General features: G+C 44.5%; 2 protein-coding genes across 2 annotated transcripts in view; one reads left to right on the top strand and one right to left on the bottom strand.

Annotated features, from left to right (window-relative positions):
- Positions 1-2077, top strand: part of LOC310682498 (DGAT1/2-independent enzyme synthesizing storage lipids-like) — a 21509-nt gene extending 19432 nt beyond the window's left edge. Inside the window, exons 3-4 of the mRNA XM_083451442.1 lie at positions 1181-1320; positions 1914-2077. Coding sequence (XP_083307568.1) covers positions 1181-1320; positions 1914-2018 — 245 coding nt within the window. The 3' untranslated portion in view covers positions 2019-2077. The remainder of the gene's footprint in view (positions 1-1180; positions 1321-1913) is intronic.
- Positions 1-12778, bottom strand: part of LOC310682447 (DGAT1/2-independent enzyme synthesizing storage lipids-like) — a 44178-nt gene extending 31400 nt beyond the window's left edge. Inside the window, exon 1 of the mRNA XM_083451339.1 lies at positions 12614-12778. The gene's annotated coding sequence lies outside the window, so the exon portion shown is untranslated. The remainder of the gene's footprint in view (positions 1-12613) is intronic.
- Positions 12779-13954: the final 1176 nt, after the last annotated feature.

Below are 13954 nucleotides of genomic sequence, written 5' to 3'. Positions count from 1 at the left end.
TTGTATCCACACTTCTTCTATTTGGGTGTTATTTTGTCAGGTTGGAAGACGGCTTGTGATGCGGCTGGGTTGAAAGATTTCAATAAAGCTGAATGTGTAGAAATTTTGAAGAAAGGCCATTCACTGGGCGTTTCCCCTGGTGGAGGTAGAGAAGGAAACTTCAGTACTGACTACAACATAATGTGGGGTAACCGCACAGGTTTCGCTCGGGTAGCTTTGGAGGCAAAAGTGGTGAGTGATCTTTGTGCAATTTGCATTGCCTTCAGGATTATCCTAGATAAGACGTAATGTGTTGACATCCTTGATCTAGCATCCTAAGTAGTTGAGGATGGCAAATCCCCTGTTTGGGGGGCAAATGATATCTGTATTTCCCACCACTGCTTTTTTTTGTTTTAAAGCTATTAAAATCAATTACATTTAAAAAGAAAAATAGCTTTTTTTCCTCTTCAATTCTTGAAAATCTGGGGGACAGCATGTGCAATTTGAAGTCAATTACATCAGGCTTGTCATTGCAATACCAGATGTGGAGCATTATTCCTCGTCCTTAACCAAAATAAAGGTGGAGCGGGTGGAGTGAAGTAATTCTCCAGTTCTCAGCTACCTTTTGATTTTGATTTTTGATTTTATTCTTTTAGCCCATCATCCCTATATTTACACAAAACATTTGTGAAGCATACAGGAACATTGGAAACACAAGTGAGTACCTTGGTTGATCAGGAAATCTGCTTTCAGGCAATAAACATTTTATAATAATATACATTTTTTTTAGAAACAGAATATCTTTTTACTACCTTCTAGTAGAGTTTATTCAGTGCACACTGATCTGCAAAAGCTGTGCTGCCTGTCTCAGGACTGAGTGAACATGTCCTTGCTAAGTTTTTTCTTAGATTTAAAAGATAGCTATAATCTATAAAAGTGGTAGGAACCCCAAGATGGAGGGGAACTGAGCAGGAAAAAAACCATATTCTGCAGTCTGTTCTACAACTTATGACCTTGATTTTTAAAGAGCAGAGAAGAGCTGGCAGAATATGCTGCTTTTTCTTTTCCAAAGGACTCATACTATTTAACGCTTCCTCTCTGGGATGGATTGACTGGAATTGGTAAAAACTAAGAATGCCAACTAATTTCAAATTTGATATGGGATCGCTTTCTTACACATTCTTTTCCCTTTCATACATAGGGTTGACAAGATGGTTATATGAGAAAACACGGCCCTTCTACCTTCCCGTATATGGAGGATTTCCAGTGAAACTGAGGACATATATTGGAGAACCCATCCCATATGATCCAAATATAACAGCTGCAGAGCTGGCTGAAAAAGTAAGTTAACTCTACACCTGGAAGTAAAAAAGCAGGATTTCCCCCCGCCCCAGTTGGTTTCTCTTTTTCAGTTCTATAAAATGGTTTCTGCCTACTGACTTGCTCATTCTATATGACCAGAGAGATAGACTCCATTCTACTCTGCTATTTTCACCCGTGCCCTGCTGTGCTGTTTTCAGGCATGGAACCAGGAGGTGACTGTTTTTTCTCACTAGCCCTGTCCGCCATTGCCATTCTAAGAGAACGAGGGAGGTGTTCATAGTGAGTTCTCTTTTTCTGGAAAAATAGCACTGAGCATAGTGAAATATAACTCAGTAGCATTTCTGCTGTTTTCCTCACATAGCTGGGGGGAACAACCATGCAGGAAAACCAATACGTACCAAGCAGCCCAAGGCACTTATGTTTGGTTGTATCTCTGCCATTCTCATACAGTACTCTTGGTAAAAAAAAAAATCTGTAACTGAAAAAAATGGGATTCTTTATTCTAACGGTTCTGATCCCTTTAGCATTTCCTCACAGATATGAATAACTGTGAATATCCATTTTGCAATATATTGATATAATACAATATTCCTTTGTTCTTCTTTCAACAGACAAAGACTGCAATTGAAAATCTTCGGGATAAACACCAAAAGAGGCCAGGAAATATATTAAGAGCTATTTCAGAACGATTTGATGAGCATTACAAAGCTGACTAGTCCATATAAAGCAGTTGTAATGTTTATGATCATGCACCTGTAATAGAAAACTTTAATTATTATGTGTCAGAGCTGGCTCCAGGTCCCAGCTCACAGAGGACCAACGCTAGCCGGTAGTAATGTACAAAAGTCTTTATTGAAGTACAGTTTCCATTTTCAAGCCGGAGCGCCCCAGCTCTACGTCTAGGGTTTAGATCGGCGAAGCTCCATCTGAATCTCCGCCCCCTGTACACCAGTTTAAGATTCTAGCCTTACTCCACCTCTTCCGTCTCTCCTTTCTCCTCTGGGTCCTGCTACCCCCCGGGGTCCCTTCCTTCCTGGATTCTTCTGACGCTGATGCTGACCCCCCTGACTCCTCCCGCTCTTTTCGGCGGGCTTTGGGACCTGGCTCCCTATCCGGGCTGCCAACTGCGCCGCCCTCCTGTACATTTGAACTTGGCGCGCGCGCCCAGCCTTCAACCTTCCTCTCGACCGTTTCCTCGCTCCCCGATGGAGGCGTGGCCAATCCTGACTCATGTCCTCCCGCTGGCAGTGCGTCGCCTGATCCCGATGCCTGGGACTCCTCCCCCCTACTACACTCTGGTGTGGACGCTGGTACTGATTCCCGACGGCTGCTCTCTGAGTCCCCTCTGGCCCCTTCTTCCTGGGGTGTCCCCCTAGGCACCCCCCTTGCTCTGACCATGGGAGCCCCTTTCTGTGAATCTTCCGATTCGCTGGAAAGACTCAGAGACCTCGGACCGCTGTCATCGCTAACATTTCCTTCGGACTCCTCCCCCTCGCTCTCTATTTCCTCCCTTTCTTGTGCCTCTGCTCCTGAACCCCTGACATTATGTAATTAAATCTAAATTAAGATACACAGAATTGTGCTGGATTGTATATTAATTATTGTGAAAGGTCATTAGCTCATTAGCTCAGCCCCTGGTGTACATGCTGAAGTGCCTAAGTGCCTTCTTGTCCTATCCTGCAAAACTCCCAGAATTCCCCTTTTGGAGACTTACACTGGTAGCACCAGAATCAAAGAGTGTAACGGGAAGGCGAGTGTTTAATTGAACCTTGGAATAATGCTATATCTGAAAGAGTAATGTCTACAAATCTTCTGTATCAAAACAGTGACACTTCTTTTATGTTTATTAAAGGCTGTTCCAAGATCTGAGCCCTGTAAAGCCTCTCTTCCTTCCGGAGGGGAGGGATTGTGAGCGGGAGACGATTCCCGTTTCACGCAGGTGGCATTTTGCCCCCTGCACTCTCATCATCGCTGGCGCGCCACGCCTCCCAGTTGGGCACCCAATCAGGGGCCACCGTGGGGGCATGGTTTACCTGCTCAAATGCGGCTGTGCCAGCTCTCCCCACCATTGCGCTTCAGATTTTCCACGAGTCAAGTGTTCCTGCTCATCATGATCTTGTTTGAGCCAAGCACATGGAAGAGTTACAAATTCAGAAGTTCCTGTTCCGATTCTGGAGTTGTGAGGTTTGGAGGAAGGGGTCCAGTGATTTTACCTGCATTTGTACTCTTATTTCACCTTAGTAATTTTTGTGGGGCATCTGGAGGGTTCCTGGCTGTTGTTTTGCTTTAGTTAGAGTGAGGTCTCGGGTGGCTGCGGGTCGCTCCAGCACTGCCGACAGCACTGTTCTCCCAGGCTCCTCACCAATCCGGCGAGCCTCTTGGGCTCGGGTGGTGGTTAGGCATTGGAATGTGTTGTTGGTGTATGGAAGGGCAAGGTGTGGCCATCGCCTACCCCTTCGCTTATGAGTATTCTGTTAAAGGAATCCGGTGGTCGTGGATCCTGTCCGATGCCCTGTGTGGCGGGGGGCCATGGCATGACCCTCGGTGACATCAGGGGAGAGCTTATAGTTGTATTTGCATCAACAGGCTCCCCCTACTGGTGGTTAACCCCTCATCAGACTCACCCCTCTCCGAGTGGGTGGAGTCAAATTTGCTGTGGTCCAATGCCTAAGCCAATACCTTCTCACATGCTGTAATCAATAAAGTTGTGGCCTTTTCTTGCCCATTAACCTAATATACTGTCTCCACGTGTCTTCATTACCTAAGCGGGGATCGGGTCCTCGAATCACAACACAAATCTTTCTGCAAAAGCTCTTGTGTATGCTCATTGAGTCTCAGGACTTGGGCAGCATAATGACGATACTAAAACACTCACTTGCTGAACAAGAACATGGAATACATGGACTAGGCTTTGTTGTATGGCGAGTCCCCTCCCCCCAAGTGAAATGAACAGGACTGGACACATTATTTAAGGTTAATGGGCATAAAAAGGCCACAACTTTATTGATTACAGGAATTGGAAGGTATTGGCCTTAGGCATTGGCTCCTATCGACTACCATGGGGATCAGGAAGGGTTATCCACCAGCCGTGGGAGTCCTGTTGAAGTACGCCAACTAGGATCCCACGGGTGTCACTGCTCGGGGGTGTGCCGGAGGCCCTCACCTCCCTAGGTTTCAGACAGGGCAACGCCCCCCGGAGTCCTCTACCGGACTACCCTTTTCATTGGGGGAAGGTGATGGCGCTTCCTTCCCCCTTCATTTGCATAACAATTAACCCCTGTCAATGCCTATACCAAAGAAGTTGTGACGTTTGCTACAAGGTAGGTGAAAAAACCAAAAGGCTGGAAGTGCGCCAAGTTCGAAAAATTCCTAGGAGGCCCCTTGCGGCGACCAACCGGAGTCCATAGCAAGGTCAAAGCTAGAAAAGCCTAAAGGGTGAGTGGGATGGGAAAACCGGGCAGCTGGAACGGGGCAAAGACGGCAGTCCCCGGGCGTACCTGGCCTTAAATGGGCTAGGCCACACCTCCCCTGCCTGCCGATTGGTGGGCAGGGTCGTGGACACGCCCGGGAATTTCCTCTTTTCGCGGGGGATAAAACCAGCCCCCTCGTGTGTGGGAGGGGGTGACCCGCAACCCCCCCTCCTCTCGAGCTCGGAAGTGGCTCTATCAAAAACGATCTTGTCAAAAGTCTCTACCGGCATTAATGAACGACTTTCAACTCTTTGAATAAAACTCACCAAAAACCAACAGGTTGCCGTTCTAAGTGCTTATGCACCAACACGGGATGTCGATGAAGACATTAAAGATAATTTTTACTCTCAGCTGGATATCAGGGTTTTATATAGTGCAAGTGGAGAATTCTTTGTTTTTGTTGCAGAAATTAAATCTTGTAGCAGCAAGGGTGTTTCCGATGCTGCTATAGCCTCAGGGCCAAACTCCCTTTCCAACATATGTTTCGATTGGATGTATTGCCATTGTTTTTCACTGGTTAATCCATACTTTACTTGCAAAGTCTTATGTTCCACAAATTTGTAATTTTCATCAATTAACTGATTCAATGTCAAAATACCTTTTTTCATCCAATTTTGCCAAATTATTACAGTATTTTTCGCTCCATAAGGTGCACCAGACCATAAGGTGCACCTAGTTTTTAGAGGAGGAAAACACGAAAAAAAATATTCTGAATCAAATGTTGTACTAAACTATTTAAAGCAGCAAAGCAGGCGGCTCCTGTCCACTTTGCTGCTTTAAGCGCGCCTCAGAGGAGGGAAGGAAGGGGAATCATGGCTTATCTAAGTCCAGTTAATAATGCTGAGCCTGACTTTATATGCATCTCAAAGCCCTTGACATATATACATTATAATGACATGCAGAGATAAGCCTCCTGCAGAGGAGCAGGGGAGGAGAAGGGAGAGAGCCATCATAGCTCAATGGGGAGAGCATGGAGAAGATCCCATCCCAAGTTCAGTCCTTGAAAGATTCTCCGGGTAGGGCTGAGGGTATGTCTCCTGAAACCCTGGTGAGCCTCTGCCCATCGGTGAAGACAAAACTGAGCTAAATGGGCTCAGGGGTCCTGACGTGGTACAGGGAAGGTCCCTCTGTTCCTGTTTAAATTAGCCCTTTCCTCAGAACCACGAGGACTACTATCTTAGTTTGTTTTTAAAGGGAACAGCTGTACCCTCAGTGGCTTTGCTTGCAGAACATCACACGTTCAATCCCTGGCTTCTCCAGGCCTGAAGCCCTCTTGAAGTTGCTTTTACAGCTCAGGAGAAAGGGTAGGCAGCCACAGCATCTGTAGACTGCAGCATCCTGAATTAAGGGAGGGAGGGATTCCCGTTGCAGCCAAAGGATTGTTTGAGGCCACCACGAAAGAGCTGATCTTAAGCTTGAAACCAGGACTTGCTCTTTAACCATGCTGCTGCTCCAGTTGCCAATGCCATCCATGTAACCTGTGTGAAGATCAAGCATGGGTTGTGTCCAGGAACCTGGATGGATTTCTTTCATGTGTGTGCATGTTTTCATCTTTAAATAAGCAGCCCATGCACGTTTCCGGCTCTTATGGCCATTGAGATTAGCCTGGCTGTCTCAGTGGAAATCTGGGGAGGCTGAGGTGGACTTTCCAGTGGTCAAAGTGTGGTTGTGTCTTCATACCCGGCATCTATTTCCTGCCCTCTTTCCCCACTGCACCCCGCATCCTGCTTCAAAGGAGGAGGGAAGGAAGGGGAGCCATGGATCCTCTGCTCGCAACTGCAGCGGATTCCCTCCGCTTTGAAGCAGGAAAGTGGGAGAGGAGCTGCTTACATGAGTGTAAGCTGCTCCCCTCCCACTTTCCTGCTTCAAAGGGAGCCCGGGAGGAGGGAGGGATGGATGGAATCCCCTTCCCTCCCTCCTCCCCAGCTCAGCAGCAGCGGTTCTTGCTGGCCTTACAATGAGCCGGACAGCAGCCCCGTCCATCCCATCCCTCCTCCCGCCTCGCTGTAAAGCCAGCCAGAGCCACACACAGGCTCTACGCAGCTCTTGCTTTAAAGGGAGAGCTGCGCAGAGCATGTCAGCAGCAGCGGCTCTTGCTGGCTTCGCTCCCTGAGACGCACAGACATTTCCCCTTACTTTTTGGGGGGGGGGGGTGCGTCCTATGGAGCGAAAAATACTGTACTTGATTTCCAATTTTTATTTTTGGGTTGGCCCGTATTGTTAATTTCTCATGCTGAAAGGGGTCAGACTTATTATTTTTATTTATATTCATCCAAATTTTTATAGGTGCTTTAATAGTCTCCAGGATAATAGGATGTTTCATAAAATTGGAGCCGAGTTTACTCAGCAGGTAGGCCAGGAGATGTAGTTCCAGATTTGGGAGACCAAAGCCAATTTCCTTAGTTGGAAGTTGCATTTTATGTAGTGATATTTTTGGTGGCTTTGTACCCCATAGGCATGATCTAAATAGTTGATTTGTTTTTTGGAAGTAAAATTTGGGAATATATATTGGTAATCCTCAAAGAATATATAAAAGCTTTGGAACAACACTCATTTTGAGGACATTAACCTTTCCCCAAATTATTCACCTTTCCCCAATTATTAACCTTTCATTAATAATTTGATTCAAATTTAATTTTACAATTTGGTCTATATCCAATGAAATCATTATACCCAAGTCTTTGCACTTCTGAATTTGTTGGTCTCTATACTATGTAGCCCTTGGCCCAACTGGTAAAATCTCTGATTTTGTCCAATTTATAGAATATCCCGATATTCTGCCAAAGGTTTTTATTTTCTCTATAATTTTTGGAATTGTTTCTTCTGGTTTTGTAATAAATAAAAGGATATCATCCGCAAATAATGAAATTTTGTATCTATCTTTGTTGTGTTTTACACCTTTGATATGCTCATGCTTCCAAACTACTCTTAAGGACCATCTACTTTCGGAGTTCCCTGATAACATTGAGGAACACTGGACCAAAATAAAAACATCCATTGTTGCCGCCCATGAACACCTGGTGGATAAAAAAATGCTCAAGAGATCCAGCACTTAGCCAACACTCATGATGCATACAGTTTCTTTAAATCCACAAAGACCATCTATGGGCCACTAAATCATGGCATATGCCCCCTATGCTCAACAGACAGTACCACACTTCTAAAAGATAAAAAAGCTATTGCACTGTGATGGAAAGAACATTACCAACATCTCCTTAACCACAACTCTCTGTAGCTGCTGAAGTCCTCTCACAAATTAGCGATGAGCTTGCAGTATCTCCAAATCGGGGAGAGTTGTGTACAGCTATTAACCAAATGAAAAACAACAAAGCGAGCGGATCTGATGGGGTACTTACCTGTATATGGTGTTTATTGACATGACTAAGGCCTTCGACACTGTAAATCGTGTTTCCCTTTGGACTATCCTTATGAAAATTAGTTGCCCAGATAACATCATTCGGTTCCTCCATGATAATATGACAGCAACAATCACAGATAACAGTGAACCATTCACAGTGCGTTCAGGTGTTAAACAGGGTTGTGTTATCGCCCCAACTCTATTCATTCTATTTAATGCCATGATCCTGCACTTTGTCGAAGGGAAACTCCCCACAAGAGTAGAAATTATATATCTAACATATGGAAAGCTCTTTAATCTGAGTAGGCTGAAAGCAAAGAAAGCAAAGAGTAGGCTGAAAGCTAATAGAGTCTTCCCCGGGAATGGGGGTCGAACTGCCCTTTCTCAAGTCTGTCAGCCAACTCTCAACTGCAGAGTCTGTCCTTTGTTCACTTAGTTCAATTTCTGAGTCTAACTCTTCCCCTGGGATCTGGGGGGCCACGTTCCCGACACAAGAGAGGATGAAGGAAGATACTGAAGCGGTGAAATTCATAAAGAGGCTCTAGATAAGATGACCATTTTGGAATTAAATCAAAAAGATCTGATTCTTTGTCTGAGAGGTATATCAGAAGATGTGATGTGGAATTAAGTGAAAAAATAATAAAATAGCTTACTAGCCTGATTGAATTGGAAGAAGAAACGGTTAGCGTGGCGGTGGACAAAAATTTTCATGTGAAATCTAGATAGGCTAAAGCAAAAACAAGCAAACAAACTGCTGATTGACTGTTTGTTGTTTTTTCATTCAAAGAGAATTCAGGACAGAGTAATACAGATTCACTACAATGATTACAATGACAAGCCAGATGCAACTGACTTCAAATAGCACATGCTGTCCCCCAGATTTTCAAGAATTGAAGAGGAGAAAAGCTATTTTTCTTTTTAAATGTAAGTGATCTCAATAGCTTTTTTTTTTTTAAAAAAAGCAGGGGTAGGAAATACTTGGAACTCCAGATATCATTTGACCCCTAAACAGGATGTTAGCCGTCCTCAACTGCTTAGGATGCTAGATCAAGGATGTCAACACATTAAGTCTTATCTAGGATAATCGTGAAGACAATGCAAATTGCACAAAGATCACTCACCACTTTTGCCTCCAAAGCTACCCAAGCGAAACCAGTGCTGTTACCCCACATTATGTTGTAGTCATTACTAAAGTGTGATTCTCTACCTCCACCAGGGGCAATGCCCAGTAAATGGCCTTTCTTCAAAATTTCCACACATTCAGCTTTATTGAAATCTTTCAAATTGATGGAATTTAAAAGTATCTTCAGCCCTGAAAAAAGAAGCCCCAAATAGAAAGAAAATGCATTTTATATAACGCTTATTTAGGAAATATTGTGGACGCTATACAAGTGTCATTATTCCAAAGATATTGCACTGTTACAGATCACGAGCATAGTTCTCTGCCAATCCTTTTCAAGTAGGATTTCGTGGAAGTGCTGAGGTGGCCACCTTTTTAGACATGCGTTCCACAAGTCAAGTCTGTAGTACAACAGAATGACATTCAAGTTTGCATTATGATAAAAATACAGGCCACAGTGCCTTGCGGCATGCATAGAGAGACAGATACACACATGGCACAGATGAGCCCATGCTGGCTGAATCCTGCCTACACCAACATAAGTTCATCTTTTCATGCACAGGTAAGTGGGTGGAGATTATATGCTGCATTAATTCACCCAATGGACAAATTCACCCCCCAAACAGAGCACTCTGTGCTACTGGGCATTTTTGGGCTCTGTACTTCCTTCCTTCCTCATTTAAATAACCCTTTGGTGGTGTCATAGTTCCTTACTGTGGCTGCTGTGTGCCTGCAGAGGAGGATGATGTGTGGGGAGTGGCAGTGGAGGGCCATGAACACTCCAGCAAGGGAGTCACGTGGGTTTGATTGCAGTGTCACATGGGAGCATAAAAGCTTTGTGTGGGAGTGCTTGATTGGCCATGTGTTCGGGTGGGGCCCTGTTTTCTGGTATCTTTGTACCTGAAGAAATCATCAAGTTGGAGACCCAGTTTCCTACACCTTGTCCTATTCTGGCATTAAAGTCAGAAGCAATCATATGCAGTTACAGCACAGAAATCAGATGTCACTTTATCCAGTTGGTGCCATTTTTTAGATCCCTAAGGAAGAATGTAGAAAGTAACCTCATAGCTGTTATGAGGCCAGATAAGGTATTCCTGCAATCTGTGATCATGGGCCAAAAGACACAGGAGCTGGGCATGTTTAGCCTGGAGAAGAGGAGGTTAAGGGGTGATATGATAGCCATGTTCAAATATATAAAAGGATGTCATATAGGGGAGGGAGAAAGGTTGTTTTCTCCTGCTCCAGGGAAGCGGACATGGAGCAATGGATCCAAACTACAAGAAAGAAGATTCCACCTAAACATTAGGAAGAACTTCCTGACAGTAAGAGCTGTTTGACAGTGGAATTTGCTGCCAAGGAGTGTGGTGGAGTATCCTTCTTTGGAGGTCTTTAAGCAGAGGCTTGACAACCATATGTCAGGAGTGCTCTGATGGTGTTTCCTGCTTGGCAGGGGGTTGGACTCGATGGCCCTTGTGGTCTCCTCCAACTCTATGATTCTATGATTCTATGACATGCTGTGTTGGAAACATAGGTAAAGGTAAAGGGACCCCTGACCATTAGGTGCAGTCATGGCTGACTCTGAGGTTGCGGCGCTCATCTCGCTTCCGGGTACAGCTTCATGTGGCCAGCAGAACTAAGCTCCTGCTGGCGAACCATGCTTCTGGGTTATTGGAGATCATGCCACAATACTCAGCCATCATATCATTATGTGAGATGAGTTCTTCAGAGGTCCAGCATATGGGAAGTCCATGTGAAATCTACCATATTTTTCGCTCCGTTAGACACACCTTGTTTTAGAGGGGGAGAACACGAAAAAAAAATTCTCACCCTCTCTGCTCAGCAACCCCTCTCCTCCCGCTTGGCTTAAGGGTCGCTGCTCAGCACTCTGCTGAAGCTGGGAGAGCTTCCTGGCTGCAGTGAAAGGAACCTGAATCCTGCAGAGTGCAGTGGGAACTCGTGCTGTGCTCCAAAGGCTTCAGACGGCTATCCCTGAAACGTGGAGAGCGAGAGGGCTCCCTCTGCGCTTCGGAGCCTTCGCGTTGCTATCGCTGAAGCCAAGGAGCCTGCATTCGTTCCATAGGACACACACATTCCCCCCTAATTTTTGGAGGGGAAAAAGTGCATCCTATAGGGTGAAAAATACAGTAATAATAAATAATTCAGATTGTAATTTAGTTTTTTGTTTTGTTTTGTTTTTGAATTGGATTATGATTTGATTTGTTATTAATTGGATGTTCTTAATGGGAAATTTATAAAAATTATTATTATTATTATTATTATTATTATTATTATTATTTAAAAAAAACCTTTCCACCCACCCTTGCTAGGAATAGGGGAGCCCTCATAACTGGTATTTGAGGAATGATGAATTCCAGAGGTGCACTGTTTCAGCTAAAACAACATGTTTTTATCTCACATATATCTGAGTCTGCATGCAATGCTTTCCCCCTGTTGGCGTGGACAGTAGTGTACACTTGACATTAGCTACCATCCATATCTATCCCAGCTTCAAATCAACCCTGACTAAAAGAAATGAACATCCTAGCTGTGTTTTAAGTTGACAGTGTGGAAACAGGCTAAGATGTTCATACAACTAGTTTTTACACACACACACAAACACACACAGAGAGAGAGAGAGAGAGAGAGAGAGCACATCTCTCTCTCTCCCTCTCTCTCTGCTGACTCCTGCACAGGAAGTAACAAATAATACAACTACTAGGACATCCTAAAAAGCAGAGGCATCACCTTGCCAACAAAGGTCCATATAGTTAAAGCTATGGTTTTCCCAGTAGTGATGTATGGAAGTGAGAGTTGGACCATAAAGAAGGCTGATCACCGAAGAATTGATGCTTTTGAATTATGGTGCTGGAGGAGCCTCTTGAGAGTCCCATGGACTGCAAGAAGATCAGACCTATCCATTATGAAGGAAATCAGCCCTGAGTGCTCACTGGAAGGACAGATCGTGAAGCTGAGGCTCCAATACTTTGGCCACCTCATGAGAAGAGAAGACTCCCTGGAAAAGGGAGGGGAAAATTGAGGGCACAAGGAGAAGGGGAAGACAGAAGACAAGATAGTTGGACAGTGTTCTCGAAGCTACCAGCATGAATTTGAACAAACTGCGGGAGCCAATGGAAGACAGGAGTGCCTGGTGTGCTCTGGTCAATTTGCTCACGAAGAGTTGGACATGGCTAAATGACTAAAAACAACAACAGGACATTTGCAAACGAAGCAGGGTCTACTATGGTTTCAAACTGAATGAGAGACTTTGATGAGATTCCTGCATTGAAGAGGGTTGACTAGATGACCCTTGGAATCCCTTCCAGTTCTACACTTTATGATTCTATGAACAATTTTTTTACTTGCATTCCTGGTAAGTCTAAATCGCCTTTGCTTCAGTCACCTCTCTGTGGATGCAGCAGAAGTCCTGGCTGGTGCACTTTTTTGTAGGCTAATTTCCACCCCTATGGAGAAACGTCCCTTTCTGTGGTGCTTTAATGAGACTCTGATGAGTGTGCCATTTGTATGAAGAAACCAAGCATTGTGAAAAAGATTACTAAGAGGTCGTGCCCATTTATAATTAAAGATTATGAAGTCACACCTACAATAGCAGCCAATAGCACCCAACATACTGGGTCAAAGAACACCAGTCGTTGACTAAGGGGTAAAGGTAGGTATTGTGATAAGTATGTTACCTCCATTTGCTGGTGGCTTCTCCCAGTATAAGACGTGTATGAGATAGGAGCATGATGTAATACACAAACCTTAATAACATGTTCGGTTTACAATATTGAATCCTAGTGCTGCTCCAGTAAAAGCTCTTCCATTGGCACCATGCTGCATTAATTATGCAGCATGTATTGCTTGCTTTGGAGCCCCAGAAATTCCAGGTTGACATGCTCTGATATCAAAGGGTCTCTGGCATCTGGCACATGTTCAATACTGTCAGGTGGAGGTGAAGGATTCAAGTCCAGCATACATTTGTCAGTTAAGTCAGAGCAGTAATCGCATACATATACGTTGGTCCATTTTACTCTGTCATGTAGTGCCTGCAATTCAGTCACAGACTCATTAAAAACTGAAATTCATCAAGCGGTTTACAATATGATGATGATCATATCTATCTACATCTACATCTACGTCTACATCTATATCTATTGTCAGGCTTTGGGGGATTTTATCCCCCCCCCTCCCCCAGTGGCAGCAAGAAGCAGAGAAAAACAAGAAGAGTTATTACTAATGAGTTTATTCAGTCATCACAGCGAGAGACAATGGCATTTCTCCAACTAAGATCCTCTCCACTCCCTTCCTACCAGCAGCACTTTTCCTTACAGTGGCCACCGGGGGCTAATTGTCTCTGAGTCCTTTGCTCTTGCACTCTCAATGAACGCCGGGTTCTGGGAGAAGGGGGGTCAGAAATACTCTCCAGTGATAACATCTCAGCTGGCTGCTCTGGCTCTGTCTCCTCACCAGGGCATATCTTTCTAAACATATCTGTAACTTGCCTTGGAATGCCCCAAAATTTGCTATCAGCCTCAGTTTTTTGCTGGTTATTCATCTTCTTGTAAAAACAGAGCAAAAATGAGGAAGCACAGAGAACCAAATACACTACTCTCAATAATGGATAAAGCAAATCAGAAGCATAACTAACCACCCTGGGTGATCCACTGAGCTCAGGTATTGCTGTGAGTCATGAAGGCCGCTCCC

The sequence above is a fragment of the Podarcis tiliguerta genome, assembly GCF_965153285.1.
Source record: "Podarcis tiliguerta genome assembly, chromosome: 7".
In the NCBI taxonomy this organism is placed as follows: domain Eukaryota; kingdom Metazoa; phylum Chordata; class Lepidosauria; order Squamata; family Lacertidae; genus Podarcis; species Podarcis tiliguerta.
Note: the sequence above shows the minus strand (reverse complement) of the source record. Positions and strands in the feature narration are given on the sequence as shown.